The sequence below is a fragment of the Acomys minous genome (genome assembly GCF_964271855.1).
Source record: "Acomys minous genome assembly, chromosome: 4".
Lineage (NCBI taxonomy): Eukaryota > Metazoa > Chordata > Mammalia > Rodentia > Muridae > Acomys > Acomys minous.
The window spans coordinates 106163851-106181890 of record NC_140486.1 but is presented as its reverse complement, the minus strand read 5'-3'; the positions used below and the strand labels follow the sequence as shown (position 1 = coordinate 106181890).

At 36.8% G+C, this 18040-nt stretch overlaps 1 protein-coding gene across 6 annotated transcripts in view; it reads right to left on the bottom strand.

Moving 5' to 3' along the window:
• ERBB4 (erb-b2 receptor tyrosine kinase 4) overlaps positions 1–18040 on the bottom strand; it is a 1013384-nt gene that overhangs the window by 212673 nt on the left and 782671 nt on the right. For all 6 annotated transcript variants that reach the window (XM_084778333.1, XM_084778334.1, XM_084778335.1 and 3 more), the window contains 2 exons: positions 15916–16038; positions 11455–11553 (listed from right to left, as the gene is read on the bottom strand). In XM_084778333.1, coding sequence (XP_084634459.1) covers positions 11455–11553; positions 15916–16038 — 222 coding nt within the window. The remainder of the gene's footprint in view (positions 1–11454; positions 11554–15915; positions 16039–18040) is intronic.

The following is an 18040-nucleotide window of genomic DNA, read 5'->3' as shown; positions in this document are numbered from 1 at the left end:
AGAGAAGATTTTATCTTCAACAAAATAAAAAAATGTGCTGAAAAATTAGCATACAAATAGTAGGACTGTGTGCAAATTGGCTTTTGTCTATATCTAGATAGAGGTCACTTCACAAGTGATCTAAGATTATTGATTGTACAAAGAGAAGTCAAGGTCTGACCATCAAGATCCCTAGCTAGAGAACCCCTCCCTGATCTCTAGATTCAGTTGATCTCCAACTGAATACTTAATAGACTGTAGAAAGAACATTTTTGCCTGAGCCAATTGTTGCCTCAGAGACTTCTTGCCTCTGTCTGCTTACCAAGGCCTAGCCCTGGAAGTTTCTAGCCTCTGTATAATCTATCCTTGGCCTAGAAAATTTCCAGCCTCTGAGAGTTACTGCTTAATAAACTCACCCTTTCTTGTCCTTACTGTGCTCTGGGCTGGCTGGTGTAACTCAGCTGTTCTGACTCAACTCCTCTCCCAGCTAACTCATTCAATCTGGCTTTTTCCTCGGCCTCTACATTGCTCTTCTTGACTAAGAAGACGCCACCAATCTGTCCTACTCTTCTGGCTCCATCTCACTCTCTGGGTCATTCTGTTCTCACTTGTGTCTAGCTTGTTCTCTCATTCAATCTCTTTCTGTAAAACTGCTCTCTCTCTCTCTCTCTCTCTCTCTCTCTCTCTCTCTCTCTCTCTCTCTCTCTCTCTCTCTCTCTCTCCCTCAAGTAGCTTCTTTTCATCCCTCTTCTCCTGAGAGTTGGGTATATCTTATTCTGTCAAATTTTTCTCTGATTAATCAATTTTTCTGTCACTCAATTAGACATCACTTTCAAACATGGGTGTTTCCTTCTACAAACTAACTTTATGTTCATTGTTTGGGATTAAAGGCACGTACCACCACACCTGGATCTTAGCTTTTATTGACCTGAAACTTGCTCTATACCAGGCTGGCCTTGAACTCTGATTTGCGTGCATTCGTCTCCTGGATTAAAGGTGTGTTTGTATTCTAGCCAGACCTCACAGACCTAGGCAGTCTTTGGATATGATCTCTGGCCAGAGCAGCTATGTTCTGAATTAAAATTCCTCAACAAGAGATTGTGCCTAATCTTTAGCTCTAGAGGAATTATGAAGCTAAAATAGTGTTGACAAATTCTATGTAACTAAGTGTAAGCCATCCTACAGCCAACTGGAAAAGATTCAGACAGTTTCTGCCTTGTCAAGAGTAACACATTTGACAACATATACCACTGATATTAATTAGAATAAGGGATTATTTTAATAACATTAGAAAACTATGCTACCAAAAAGTTGAAGACATCCTTAAGTACTCACAGTGTAGTAAGGGCAAAACCCCAACACAGCCATTCTAATAAAAAGTACCCCATGTTCTTTTAATTTGTGAAGGCACAGTTACAGAGATTATGACAGGGAATATAGTTATCATTTTTTATATATTACAGTAAATATATATCTACTCCAGTAGATTGCTTTAAGTATACATGATGTTAGTATAGGTATATATATCCCAGTGCATGTACCACAGCACTGTACATGTAATTCTTCATTCTAGGGCCAAATACTTCCCTTTGAACAACTAAGATAACATTAGGTATATATTACAAAACAAAATTTGGCAAATGGCTCCTCCCTCCTCATATTATCTCATGTTTTTGACTTTATAAACAGATCATCATCAATGCCTGATATTTCAGTAGTTATTTGCTGGAGATTTTTTGCACCATGAGCAAATATTCTTTCTCTTTTATCTTTCCTTCTCCCCTCTTCACTGCTCCCTCCCCCTCCCCCCATCTCTCTCTGTACCTGAATTGGGATGCCAGGACTAACCTCAGGATTTTTCTTCAGGTGTCTTACACCATGTTTGAAGCAGCAGTCTCTCACTGGCCTGGAGCTACCTAGTGGGATACACTGAGTGGCCAGCAAACCCAGGCAACAGTATGTTTCCTCCTCCTCACCACAACTCAGTGCTGGTATTACAAGTATGTCACCAAACTGGCTTACTGGCTTAATGTGGGTTCTACAGACAATGTCGAGGTGTTCCAGTTGAAAGACAATGAACTATTTCTGCAGCCTTTACAGTTGCTATTTTTGAGCATATTGTATTTATTAAAATTATGTCTCCTAGTGTTACAGTCAAAATGAATGGCCTTTTTTCTAAGTCATTGTAATTATGAAAAACTGTTCAGATTAGAATAAAAAACAGCACATGATCAGTGTAATTCTTTCTTCTCTATATGATGGTAACAACCCTCTTAATCAGATATGAAATGCACCAAGTTATAGAATTTGGAGAGCTGGAAAATTACACCTCCAATAGCCTCCTGATTTGTAGTTAACAAATTTCAATTCTGATATAGTAGACTCCTGAGAGATCACCTCTCATTTACACAAATTCAAAAATGTTTTTTTGAGAACAAAAATCTTATGATGCTACATGTTCCAATTTACAACGAACAACCTGCTTTGGATTTGGGGAGTCCCTTTCTGGTGATTCAAGAGATAAATTAAACCAGTTGGAATGTAAAACTTGTCAAGTGCTTTATCTAGTTTCGAACCCTTCAGTACTCCTTAAGGCAATCTTTAGCACTCAGGATCTGGGAGCTACTGAATTCAGTTAGCTGTTCCTGGTAATGATTTATAGTGACTATAATAAATTATGTTTTCAAATTTATTTTTGTCAAAACCTGCAATACACTCAATTTATTTTTTGGCCGGACCCATCTTTGCATGTATATTGCTATAAGAAAAGAAGGAAATAAACAAGACAAAAGGAAAACTTTAGTGGGAGAACAAGCATTATACAAAATTATTACAGATAATTCTAGTAATTAGGAACAAGATATTAAAAATGAACTTATCAAAATAAGGAAGGTAAGCGTTCATATAAGTCTTTCAAAGAATGCTCGTGCAAGTGTTCTCTAGTAGAAGTAGGGAAGGTTTCCAACCTCCTGGACACATAGGGAAATTCCTTCATCTGCAAGTCCACAAACAAACAAACAAACAAACAACAACAACAACAACAACAACCACTTCAGGGATTATACTATTCCTTTTCACAGAGTCAAGAGGGAGGATATTTCTTAGGATTTGTTTTATGGACTGGATTCAAAATTACAAGTAAATTGATCAGTAAACTAGATTAGGAATTAATAATAAGAAACTTACAGTATGATCCAGATACAATATACCAAATTTACAGCATACACTGGGAAGATATTATTAAAAATTAATTAAATTATGCTAGAACAAAAAAGGTTTAGTAGAAGAATAATCAAGGTCTCTAAAATATAGAAAACAAATCTTTTAGCAGGAGCCATATTCCTGTTTTGTACTTGCTTTATGAAGGATTGGAATCAGCAAACACAATTCCAGGCCCCCAGTACCTTAAAGACTAGTAGTTGAGTATAAGATTATTTTTTATTATATTTTATTAATTTATTCATATTACATCTTAATTGTTATCCCATCCTTTGTATCCTCCCATTCCTCCCTACCTTCCATTTTGCCCTTACTCCCCTCCCCTATGACTGTGACTGAGGGGGACTTCCTCCACCTGTATATGCTCAAAGGGTATCAAGTCTCTTCTTGGTAGTCTGCTATCCTTCCTCTGAGTGCTGCCAGGCCTCCCCATCCAGGGGATGTGGTCAAGTATGGGGTACCAGAGTCCGTGTGAAAGTCATACCCCACTCTCCACTCAACTGTGGAGAATGTCCTTTCCATTGGCTAGATCTGGGTAGGAGTTAGAAGTTTACTGCATGTATTTTCCTTGGCTGGTGCCATAGATTGAGCAGGACCCCTGGGCCCAGATCTGCCTGTCATAATGTTCTACTTGTAGGTTTTTAGGACCTTCTGGATCTTTCTCTAAGATTCTTGCCTGGGCTTAGTGGCACCGGCCTTTAATCCCAGCATGTGGGATATAGAGGTAGATGGATCTCCTTGAATTTAAGGCCAGTCTGGTCTAGAAAGCAAGTTCCAAGACAGCAAGAGCTACACAAAGAAACCCTGTCTCCAAAACCAAAACCAAAAAAACTCAACACAAACCAAGCCAAACCAAACAAACAAAAAACCCAAAACAAAAAGAAGATTCTAAAAAACTACATCTAAAAACTATGATTCATATAATTTTAACATACAAATTTTTTAAATTCTAGAAAGGGAGATAAAGGTATAGTGTCAAAGTATAACTTACAGTAAGGTATCAGGACTCTTTGAAAATGCACAATTAACTGGAGAAAATACGGATAAGTAAGACTTCTGAAGTTTTAATGGTGGATACACACTTAACACAAACTACCTTCCAAGAGAACAAGTATTAATTTAGGAAGGACAAAGACGCCTTGGGGGCTTAATCAGGAGCTCTGTGAATTAGAGACTTGTTCTGTCACTTGGATGATGACACTGGCAGTTTTCATGTAGAGGAATAGATATGATTAGAGCTTTGTATTGTAAAAGTTGAGAGAGCCTTTGAAGAAGGCTTATTCAGTAAAGTGCTTGCTGAAAGAAGACCTAAATACAGTTTTCCAGCACCTACATAAGTATCTGGGCATGGCAGCAAGGGCCTGAATTCCCAGTGCTGCAGAGGCAGAGGATAAACCATGTCTGTGGCTTGTGAGTACCAGTCTAAGTGAACTGATGAGATCCTGCTTAGGTGAGAGATTTGGTCTCCAAAAAAGAAGGTGAAGGGAGACTTAGGAAAATACCCATTGCTGTTTTCTGGCCTCTCCATACTTTCTCACATATGTGCATGCACATTTACACACGCAATGTAATTCATGCATGGACACACTGATACATTTATACCAATTAGGTAGATAAAATAGGAAGAAGTGACTCATAAGTGAAGTAGAATAGTCAAAAACTTGCACTGTGAGGGCAGTGCATTGTGCAAAGGAGTGGAGGCCATCCAAGTAAAGCTTTGGGAAAAGGTCACACTATTTGCTATTCAGTTGGGTGAAGGTTTGTTATAACAAATGATAAATTCTAGGTTTCTGATACGGGAAATGGGGAGATTAGGACACAAAATGAACAGGTAAGATGGAAGACAGGAGCATTTTGGAAGATAGCAAAAGCAGTACAATTCTGGGTATGTTAAAATTGAGAAGTCCTTACAATTTTCAGGGGGCCATAACAAAAACATGGATGAGGTCATTTGGGAAGGTAATCTGGAGGAAATACGTATTTTGAAAAGAGGTCTACTCCCAGGCACTGAGTTTCACTTTATTCTGGCTTGCAAATTGGCTGTCATGATTCTAAGCAGAGACAGCCTTATATAGGAAGATGATTAAATTGACAGGCCAGGAAGCTTAAGGACGCAGAGGAAAGGTGAGGCTAGGTAGTAGTCTTGGCACCTGAGACACAATAAAGACCCTGTAAAGAACACAAACAAAGGAGGAGGAGACTTGGTTGGTGAACAGTCTGTAAAACAGAGGTCATATGTGTTTTTTCTGCTGAACAAGAGCCCATAGGATAACCTGTATGGAACACATTTACTTAATCACCAGGATGATTTTCTTTTCTTTTAGTAATAGTGTTAGAATTAAAAATGAGATAGCACACAACAGATATTAATATGGAGAGATTTAGTTGAGGGAAGGGAAAAAAAAAAGAAGAGTTAGGACCTGAGTGGGTAATGAGGGCAGAGGGAGGGAGAGAGAGAGAGAGAGAGAGAGAGAGAGAGAGAGAGAGAGAGAGAGAGAGAGAGAGAGAGACAGAGAGAGACAGAGAGAGACAGAGAGAGACAGAGAGAGAGACAGAGAAAGAGAAAGAGACACAGAGAGAGAGACAGAGACAGATAGACAGACAGACAGACAGACAGACAGACAGACAGACAGGGAGAGAGAGATAGAGACAGAGACACAGAGAGAGAACCCTTAGAGAAAGCGCAAGAGAAAGAAAGACAAAGTAAGAAATCATTAATGGTGTTTTTTTCATCCAGGGCCCCTGGCACAAACCTAGTAGTGGGCAAGTGATGATGTCAGATGTTCCTAAGCAACTTAGGGGGCAGGCTGCGTATATGCCAACAAATAGGATATCAATTGACAAAATGCTGTTTCAAATGGAGTTATATATTTTCTTCAAGAGGACATCATTTTTATTTCTAGAGTAAGGAGAAATTTAAGAACTTTTAAAACTTTATATTTATTTTCATTTATTATTTATATTTTTCCCCTAAGGACAATAGTAGATGTTAACTGACTTTGGAAAATCATTCCAATAATATAGGACTTTAAAAAAAAATCTGAAATGTTTACTTCTGAAATGTACAATATATAAAATTAATATATAAAATGACCAAATCTATATGGAAAATATGTAATCAAATGAAATAATGTGAAACTATGAGAATAAATTATTAATGTGATATATAATCTAGCAATTATCACTGGCCAAAGATAGTCACACAAAGGAAATTTTGTAGTGTGAAAATACAGGACCCAAAATTTTCACATCATTTTGCAAGGTTGCTATAATCTGAGTAGATTATATGTTTCTCACCTCACTCACATAATGACATCAATTAGAGTTGGAAGAATTTACTCACTTCAATCCTCAGTACCACTAATACAATACAGAAAGGACAAACAAAAACCATGCGAATGTTACTTCAGCAAAATAGCAAAACGACAGTTGGGTAAGATAAATAAAAGTCCTTGTGGCACAGCAAAAAGAAACTGCTTTTCTCCCTCCACAAATGACGCAATTTAAAAATGCGCACAGGTCACATTAAGCCCCTTTCCCTGAATCACCTGACCATGGACTGTATTGCAAATGTAGCATGGGAAATCTGGACCTGCAGCCAAGCAGATCCACATACTCTCTGAGCCAATATTGGAAGCCCGTCCCTAGAATTTAGTATAATTATACATTTTCTTCCACTTCCTGCTTAATTTTTGAGAAAATAAATAATTTAGTTAAAACATTTTAAAACAATCCTAACAGACAATGAACTTTAACATCCTGAGAAAATAGAATGGACACTCAGAAAAACCATCAGCCCCTCTCATTTTCCAGGACTCTTAACTAAATAACATCTTTTCTTGGATATATCTTCTATACAGTTTGATGATTTAAAAAAAAAAAAAACACACACACACACATAAAACAAGGAACCTCTTAGCAGCTTGCATTTTCTCAGAGAAATCGGGCTACTTGGAGCAAGAATCAGGAGCGGCTATAAACGCGGGCATCCTTAATATGAAGATAGACCTTTGGAGTCAATCCCTTAATGTCATTCAATGTGATCGTCCTTTATGGGGATGAAGAATGCGGTGCCATTCACCAGGAGCATGTTATTATTGTCATTATAAATCCATTAGACATGTTCAGGCGAGCTAAGTAGCAGCCCTGTGACCAAATTCTCCTCCATCGCTTTTAGTCAAACATTTGATAAAAAATACAGTCTGCCCCTGATTTACTTTCTGCTTGTGGTAAAAAAAAAAAAAAAAAAAAAAAAAAGTTAAAGAGAAGAAAATTATTTTCCTTTTGTCCTTGGACATCAATAGAGGTGTTAGTGCTGGAAGATGAGCTTGGATTATTAAGCTGCAGTGTGTTTTGGTCATTTGTTAGAATAAGCAGTAAAACAAATGTAAATATATTTGCATGTCTATATCATTATTATGAAAAGTGGGGTGTTCTAATATAGAAGTTAGCAGCATCGAGCGTAGAGAAGTCTAATGCTTAATAGGCGTACACAGTTGTCCCTGACGTTGTAAGCTTTAGCATTTTCTATTTAGTAAAATATAACAAAAACATATACATGTACAAGTACAGAAATGCACACGTGCAAGAGATGTACATGGCATGCTTTCAGGTGATCTTGATTTTGTTCGAAAGCTCTCCTGGCACATTTTACCATGATGCTAAAAACAGCTGGTGCCCAGGCTCCTCATTACGCCTAATTCTTTTCCTTGCTATTGCAGACCTTTTCTGCCATCCTCTCAACAAGTAAGTCATGAAGATATTAAAAATCCCGCTCTCCTTAACCATCCACCATAGAGAAGCTAGCATAGGTCTTTTGTTCTCTCACTCCCGGCCACTGCCAAACAATGAAATTCAGGAGAATAGCATATGGGGTTAACTGTTTTAACTCTTGAGTTGGACAATTAGTACTAGATTGAGGAGCTTAGGCAACAGGTATGTAGTAGGGGCTGCCTTGTCTTATTTTCATACTTTCCTACTCATCGATCAACCTACTCTAGTATCTATTAATCATAGTCAAATAATTATTTCATGAACAGTTTCTGTTTCAGGAAGAACTTACACTAAGATATCCGTCAAACAGCACTTTTACTAGTACTGGATGACTTATAATTTCAACTCTATCCTTTGGCTCAACTGGTCCGTAGTTTTGCTTACATGGATCTTCCCTTTTGGTTCAAGCTGTTGTTATTCAATACTTAAAATGTTCTGCCAACACTGTGGATAATCTACAAAGGAAGGTACAGAGTGTAACCATACATTTACATGAAAGTTATGCTAATTTACTTAAATACTGCAGTCACCATCAGGGTTGCCTGTTAAAATGGTTTTAATGAGTGTGATGCTATCCTTCCAAAAATGTAAAACAAGCCACCAAGACAGAAAATATTTCTGACTTGCACTTATCAAAACTCTGCCAGTAGCAAGCCAGCAAGCTATTAAGTCTCTAGCATCTATCCGAATGTAGGGAAGACATATCAAAAAAGAAATTCTTAATTTTTTTTAGCTTAAAAAGAACAGTTTTTTGTGTGTGTGTGTGTGTGAGTCTGTTACCAAATCTATCACCCATCTAGGAAAATGACTCCTTTCAGGCTCAATCAGAGACTCATCTACAATTCAAGGGAAAGCTAAGATTTCAAACTACCATCCTACTTCTGTTTCCATGGGAATAGGCTTCAGATCCAGGGGGAGGGGAATGGATGAATGGGGTTAGGAGCTTTCAAATAATCATTCGAAATCATGATGAGGTTTTTAGAGCTTCTTTTTACGTGATTATTCTGTAGCCTCTTAACCCTCTTTTGCCAGGCTGTTTCCATGGAAATATTACTGTCCAAGCCTCCAGCAGAGAATATTAGCATTCTTGAGAATTACAACTTTGGTTGTAGCCTAAGGTTACCAAGCTTGATCTTCTCTCAGCATATATATATATATATATATATATATATATATATATATATATATAACCTTTTATTTACTGCAAGTTTTCTTTGTAACTTCTATTTAATTTGAAATTACCCTTTTTGAGTTTATAGCTATCATCTGCGTCAAACTCAATGATTAGGGCATCACTGAAAAAGTCTTCAATTCTAAATAGTAACATATGAGCCAGCCATTTAGCTGTAGGGAGTGTAATAACCTTTAGAGACCTGCATAAAAGAGTTATTTAGTTACTAGATGATCAATATTTATTATACAAGTGTTATTAGTTAGGCTAGAAGGGTGGTATTTTAGTTACTCAGCAGCTGGTACGCATAGACCCAGTCTCCAGCGCAAATTACTTGTACCTTTCTCAGCCCTACTATGTAATGACCAAGAATAAATTAAGCGAAAATAGCCTCATAAAAGATAGTTAGCATTTTTCTCAAAAATTTCAAGGTCATATACTGAGCTTTTTATCAAACTGCAAAGGAGCTTTCAAGATAGACTGGCTAAGAATATATAGCAATCTGTCTTGGGAGGAAAAAAAAAAGCAAAGTGCACATGCTTGTACCTTCTTTCCTGTGAAGGTCACTTTACAATCAAAATCATTCTTATTATTGAAGACATTATGTTAAAAGACAGAGAAAGAATGTATATGGATCTATCCCAGAATTCCCAGTGCTCAATGTGAAGAAATAACAGCAGGCTGCACGTCTAATTTTATCCCACCCTACCCTCTACAATTTGAACAGCTCAGTCTACAGTTTTCGCTGGGGGAAATCTCCAAGTTCTGATTGACCTCATCAAGTGCTTTCACGCTTTAGGCCTTTCTTTTATTATTACTCTATAGTGGAAGCTTTTTACCCTATTCCTGTTTGATGAACCTGAATTGAGCAGTACATTTCACTTGAGAACTTAAGTATTAAGTAGGTTCCTGTTGAAATGTTGAAGAGACTGACTGTAAACATTAATCTTGATTGTTTTTAGCTCAAAAAAAAAATTGTAACACAACAGAAAGTAAAACATCCCGATTACTTTTTCAATGTAGCCTGATGGCTCCCAAAAAATTAGTTCTTATTTTCCTCATTGGTTATCACATTTGTGGTGCTGAGAGCAGGGCCTGCTCCAAAACCAAATTTGCTTTCCATCTTACTTATGTCACAATATGTTGTAGCTCAGGTTGACTCATTCACATACAGTTTTTTTCCTAATAACATATGCCTGCCTTCCCACCAAAAAGGGAAGGGCTGAGGGATTGCCGCAAGAAAGACAAGTGGAGCGGAAGTTTTGGTGTCTTTAAACATGCTTTTGTTTTAATGCCAGGTGTGGAACATGGGCCTGATTCAGACTGTCCACGGCACCAAACTATTTCCCTCATGAGAGCTCAGAGAGGGACTTGACCTTTGCAGCCGCAGATAGTTTACTTCTGAGGACTCTAGAGAGGGAATTAATGCAGGAGCAGGGACAGGGACTCTGAGAAAGAATAAGAAGCCGGGGCTCCCCCTGCTGCTCCTGGTTTCCGTTGATGTGGTTGACAAGAAGAAGTTGGAGATATCCTGAGATGGAGATTGGACTTGCCCCAAGGAACCCGACGACCCTAACCAGGAAGTAGTCTTAAGAGAACTCCTCTGCCTCCGTCCACTCACCTTCTTTCTCGCCTACCTGGTGTTGGGGTGTTGGGGTGTTGGAAGGGATTAGGGTGAAGGGAGGTAGAGGCATGAAAACTAAAATAAAATAGGTGAAATAAAGTCATCCTTACAGTTTTCTGCTGTTTAAGAAAATATATCTGGTCAGACTCTGTGCATCACCTCTCCACTTTGGAAAGTTGGGGTAACCTTGGATTAACTTGGTCTTTTTTATTTCATCCCATTGAAATGAAAGGTTATTTGTAAACTATTTTGTACATTGCTTGGAACCTTTTATAAAAATTTCAGTAGTTTTTAGAACAGTTTTAGCATTTTATAAGCACTATCTAAATAAGAAGGACTTACTACTGTTACCACCAAGTAGTTTTGACACTGTTGTAACTGCATTTAATAAATGTATTTCTGATTATACTCCAAATTATAAAAGTGAAACATCATATGCTTTATTCACAAAAGGAAATTCAGCATGAGTGTTATAAATTCCTTTATATTCCCAAAGCAATCTGAGCTTACAATTGTGGCAGACAACTGCAAACCAGGCATGGTCTGAGAGGGTATCATATAAAGTGAAGTATAAGGTTATACCATTTCCAGAGAAGAAGTTTTGAAAAGTAGTTTTCTTCTTATTATTTTATTTTCAAGCACTCTGTTTAATATTAAAGAGAAAACATAACTGGGCGTGCATACTTACATCCATGAACTCCACATTGGCTTTGGGGCCAGTCGTCTCATTGAGGATCTTAATAGCCACAGGAATTTTCACTGTTTCACCTTCAGGCACCCAAATACCCTTTCAGAAAAAAAAATCCCACATTAATTCTATATTTAGATTGTATAATACTTATAGCAGAATATAATTTGATATGGCTGCTCAAAGTTTAATTTTATTTTACTTCATTTCAGAGATTATCATATAACTATGATATTTCTCTCTCCCCTTTCCTCCCATCAAATACCCCTGCTCACTCTCCTTCAATTCCATGGCCTCCTTTTTCATTATTTGCTATTGCATATATATATATATATGTTTATATATATTGCATGTATACATATATATATATACACACATATATATTTCCAAATATAACTTGTTCATGACATAAAATGTTAATTGTAGTACCTTTTCAGACCTGGCCATTTGGCACTAGACAACCAATTGATGTGTTTGAAGTTCTAATTTTTTTAAAAAAATAATAAACATTATTTCAGCATCTGTTATGTGTTATATTTATTTGTGGTCCAATTTTATAACAGATGACATATATATATATATATATATATATATATATATATATATATATATATATATATGGGTTCTGTTTCATAGTGTTCAACGTCCTGTTGAAATTAACATTTCTTTCTTATAAAAAAAATTTCATAATGAAGGAAGCAGTAGCATAGGCTAGAGTATTTAAATCCTATTTGGATGGCATCACCATCTTCATTTCAAGACAAATTAAGTATTCCTTAACTCCAAAAAGTAATTAGCTATATTAAGCAACAAAGTATAGAAACCCTCGTGTCTAAGTAATAACATATAATATGATTAGTAAAATGATAATCTTTTCAGCTTCAGCAGTACTTGATTCTTTTGGGGGGTTTTGTTGTTGTTGGTTTTACTTGTTTGTTTGTTTTTGAGACAGGGTTTCTCTGTGTAGCCTTGGTTGTCCTAGACTTGCTTTTTAGACCAGGCTGGCCTCGAACTCACAGAAATCTGCCTACCTGTGCCTCCCCAGTATTAGGATTACAGATTTGCACCACTGCACAGAAAAATGTTTCTCAAGTTTAGACTGACTTAGGAATTAAATTTCCAAGTTGTTTATATATTTTTTAATATTCAAGAACAAGCTCTAGGTTATATTGAAGTCATAGCAATTTACCTATTTTTTAAAAATTCCTTATGTCTCTGGGCCCATATAAAATATTTACATTTAGCATTGACAATTCCTACTTCTTATCAACATAGTTGCTGAATTTACAGACTAGGACAACTATAAAATGTAGACTTCCATGGTAAAAGACTAAATAATAGTTTCTGGGTAAATTAAACATTTAAATAAGGACAATAATTTTGATAGGACAGACAAGAATGCATGGTTTATGAGTTATTTAAGACATGCAGATAGTCCAAAGGAATACAGAAACACATACAATGTCACGATAGGGAGGAACCTCAACACTGCTTATGACTGTTTTAACTGTTGTCTGTAACGAAGGAAACTATAGGCTATCGTTCTCCCTTCTTTCTTAATGTCAACTGGTCTCAGTGTTAGAGAGACCGTTTTCAATTTGGATACCGCTTACATCAATGTGTTTGTATATCACAACTTGGATCAATAGAGGAGACACAAGCCCTAGAGCTGTTGAATAGCAATAACAATGAAAAAAAAGTGCTTTAGGCCTTCAGGGTGATATTTACGGCCATTTTAGACTAAAGCAGAATCGATAAGGAAATGTATGTGTACAAATGCAAAGTAATAACATAAATTACTTGTGGTATAATTTTTTAAAAGGGTATTCAAGCAGAAGTAGTGGGAAGAAAAAAAAACCCCAAGAATCCAAAACCCCAGGCTATATTTTCTGAGAGATAGTTTCTAGGACAGAGAACGTGATTACCATTATTCAGTAAAAGAACCACACAGGGAGTTACTTTATAAAGCTACAGCATCAATATTAAAATATTCCTAACGTGTGGTTTTAAAATAAAACATAAATTCATTGTGAATTAATTTGTTTCACTTTTGAAAAAAAAGTGTAGCCATTACTTTATAGATATAAGCATATAAAATTTAACTATATTTGTACCAATATTGCTGAAACACAACATAGCTTCAGCTAGAAGGAAAAAAAGGCAAATAAATACTCAGGCAATTGGCATGTGTATGGCCACCAGTAGTTTTTCCTAGCTTAAGACAATATATTTTACAATGTACAATTCATTTATTAAAACATAGGGCTGGAGAGTGGGATATTACGTTCTCACATACTCTGGTGCCTCACCTTTGACCATGTCCCCTGCAGGGGGAGACCTGGTGGCAATCAGAGGAAGGACAGCAGGTTACCAAGAAGAGACTTGATACCCTATGAGCATATACAGGGGGAGGTAATCCCCCTCAGGAACAGTCATAGGGGAGGGGAATAAGGGGAAAATGGGAGGGAGGGAAGAATGGGAGGATACACGGGATGGGATAACCATTGAGATGTAACAAGAATAAATTAATAAAGAAAAAAAAAACCATAGGGCTGGCAGCACATATTTCAGACATATAATTTTAAATAAACTATTGAAACTTCTAATACACTTTCTATAAGCATGCATTTGTTTATATATGTTCAGTTTTGCCGATATGACATGTAGAAATGATTACAGACATGAAACACAGGGAAAGAGAGCACTAAAAGCTTTCTATTGATTTCTCTGTAGGTTAGCTGGGACACTTTCATTCATGTTATGGGTAAGAAAAATCAAGAAGTTATCAGAGAAATCTTAGGGCCGTTAAGAGACAGCACACTGTTATGTAGCTGAAGGAAGGAGGACACATGGTAGAGAAGAGGGTCTGAGAGCTTGGCAATAGGACACTCCGCACTTCCAATATCTTTATTTAAGATAGAATTTAGGATTATGCATGCATTATTCCAAATAATTTTATACATTTTTCATTAAAATATTTAAAAGCTCATATTATTTAATATTGGAACGAAATTGTGTTCAAAATTCAGATGGTATAAAATTGCATAATTTGGATCTTTCCCCATCATAATTTAGGTATAGATAAAGGGCAACTTCTGTCTTTTGAAGTTGCAAAAACTTTGAAGATCTGAACGACAAAATCAGCCTAGACTAGAATATGTGCAAATTGGACACTTAGGGAATGACTTAACAAAACAAAATATGCACACTAAAGTGATGAAACTTTCACAGATGTTTCTTAGAAAGTAACCATTTTATTAAGATGAGAATATTTTCAGATACCCAGGATAGGAAAATTTAGTCTACATTATGATGAATAATATTTTTCCAACAAATACATCATTTTTACGATGTTTTTGCGACACTGTTTCACTAAATTGTTCAGTCTGGTCTCAAACATTGCAGATTAAATAGTTCTCCGGGCTCAGATTCCCAAGTTTTGGATTACAGGTCTAAACCGCCACACCAGCTTAAATCATCGATTTAAACAGGGAGAACGCTGAACATTTTGAAATGTAAGTATCTTAAACTCCTATCTACATTAATCACGTGTTTTGTAAAAATAAAGGATAACATATCACTTAGAAACTTACAGTCAACTGCAAAAGTAAATTTTGTGAATTGTACCAATGGCTCATAGAAAAATGGCTTCACGATTAACCCAGGAGGGTTTCTTAAACTTGATATTTACCATTCATGTAAACTTCCCTTGATATAAATCTCACCACAGTTAGTGTTGGGCTAGCCCCTGGGTTGGACTTGTAAAATAACTAAATTAGTAAATGTTTGACACTGTCAGTTGAACTTCCCGTTCCAGATATACCTTTCACTGAAAATCAATGGCGTTTATCCTTTTGTCTTATCTGATCTGAGTTTCTCACAGTGTAAATTTTTTTTTTTACATAATCGCAAGGATATTGAAACTACCAATATTAGCTACTAAACCATATATGTAATCGATTTTAGGAAGTTATATAATCTTCTTATCCTACTAATGTACTGCGTATTCATATGGATTTTAAGGGATCAATAAGCAGGGTACTGACAGAGAGATACGATAAAAGAGCAGAAGGAAGAGGAAAGGATTGTAGTAGGGTGTCCCGAAAGTTCTGGAAACACTGAAGCAATGACTAGGGCGAAGTCAACTAGGGGGTTGAAACTGGAAATTTGCCAGAGGAGACACTATTAAAATAGGTGCTCAAAGAGGATTGAAAGAACTCCAGGTGGCTGAGTACCAGCGGTTCTTCTCTTTCTCTGAAGACCGCGCTTACCCAAGCTTTTTAAAATAAAAATTAATAAATTCCACTACCTACACAGCAACTTCTCAACTCAATACTGTTGAATACAATATTCAACAACTCAATTCTAGTTGAATAGTAAAAGGAAATACTTTGGCTATTATTTTTCAAAAGCTTGAGACAATACTAAATAACCGACGGCATGCACTGTGTTTTTACTTACTTTATAAACGGTTCCAAAAGCTCCTGAGCCCAGGACCTTTACCCTCTTCAGTTCCGTTTCCTTCAGAATGCGAAGTTGAGCTTGGTTGGGGGCTGTGCCGCTGGGGGTCAAGGGCTCTACCAGCTGTGTAGCAAAGGCAAAGGTGTCAGTTAGTACTCAGTTACTTCTTGCCCTTGGGCCCTTTCTAACGCTTTTAGAGGAGTATACCGGCATGCTTTTCTCTGATGAACACTACTTTTGTAATATCATCCACAGTTCTATCCTTTCTATGTACCCGTTCTTTGTCTGGCTGAATTCGAACGCTGCATATATTCTACCTAGAGGCACGCTGCCTACAAGATAGGATGCTCGGTACATACGGAAAATATAAGAAGACTAAATTACAATAAAACCAGAACTAGCCCCTTATTAGCACTTCCATCTTGAAAGCTGCCATGATTCTATCAGAAGAGGATAATAGTTAGCAAGATGCTAATCCTTTGGGCTGTGACTACACGAAAAACACAGGCTTCTAGTCAAATCTCAATTTCCAAGTAGGCCTGAAATTCTTCCTTCTTCTTGCGGACCACCAGGTAGTATCTATTTATGATGGTGCATTGTAAACTCCTTTTAAGTGGTGCGAGAGATAAGCATAAATGTGCTTTGGGACACAAAGCGATGCAAGAATGAATGGGGATGAAGGCTTCCTAGTTTTGGCTTCTAAAAGAGCCGTGTATTAAGATCAGCTTTGAGGCAATAAAAATGGAGTGACATAAAGAGGCACTTGAATAATGAAGAGCTTGGTGTCAGTCTCTGAAGGAGGGAGGTATAAAGGTATAAAATACATCAGACATGAGATGGATATAAAGGGTAAGAGTTCAGTAGGAAGCAGCAGGTCAGGAAGAGGGCTGAGTGTGGTCAACATGTACGATTAGGCTGAAATTTATAGACATCATTGCCGAGATGCCATTTAACAGAAGAGTTTGTATGAAGGAAGGGAAAGATGTGTGACCATGGGTAATCACTAGTATAGGTGAGACAGTGTCCAAATGAGATACCCCGTAACCACAGTCTCCCACTCTGAAATTTCAGCTACCGTTATTTTGTAATATATTTGTAAAATAATAAATAGAAAATTTCAGAAAACAATCTGAAGTTTAAAATAATTTTCGTTAAAGTAACTGATTTATCTTATCAATAGTAGATGTAATTAAATCATTATGTCCAACATATGAGTCAAATTTTATCAAGTTTATGTATATATAGGAACAAACATAATGAATATTAACTTCAGTATTATCTACAGCCAGGCTTTCCTTTGTTTTAGAATGCATCACCCTTGGCTCATGGAGTCTGCTATAATTCAGAGGATTTGGGGCAACCAAAGCTTATATCCTGGGGTAGCAATTTTGTTATAACTCATGCTCAAATAAAAGAAATAACAAGCTTCTAAAACTTTATTTCTTTGGTTTAAAGGGGACTTAAGTTTAAACAAACAAACAAAATGGCCTGTTTTATTCTCTGCATGAGAAAATAATTGAAGGCTACTAGCATTCAATTGTCCAGAACCACCCTGGTATTGCTAAACATCTGTTTTCAAGGCTAACTGTGCTGTGGCCCTCCTGCCTGTCCATTATTATCTTGCTTCTGTGAACATCATGGCCTGATAAACCAGTGGAGCGGGCCTGTGTTCAGTGGGCACAGAGTTAGCAATAACACGATAAAAATTATCAGCAAATTCAGTCTGTTTCCTAGCGTTCTGACAACACATCTATGATATTCTCACTTTACAATTAAAAATAAATTAGATTATTAAAATTTTCTTTCAAGTCAATAAGGACGTTCCAGGAAAGATCACTGAATTTTACATTAAAGAACAAATAAATAAGCAAAGAACAACAAAAGCCTTCTACCAGAAATTGATATTTATTGGAAAGTCACTCTACAGGAGTTGGTTAGCAGGCTTTTTTTTAGATGCTGTGTATGATTTGGTGTGTGTGTGTGTGTGTGTGTGTGTGTGTGTGTGTGTGTGTGTGTGTGTTTACATGCATGTGTTCATGGGTCTATCAGGACGAGACTCGTTAGAGCTCAGCTGCTGTAGCATGTCTGTAATAGTCCGTCCCTTATCTCTGTACGTAGCATACTA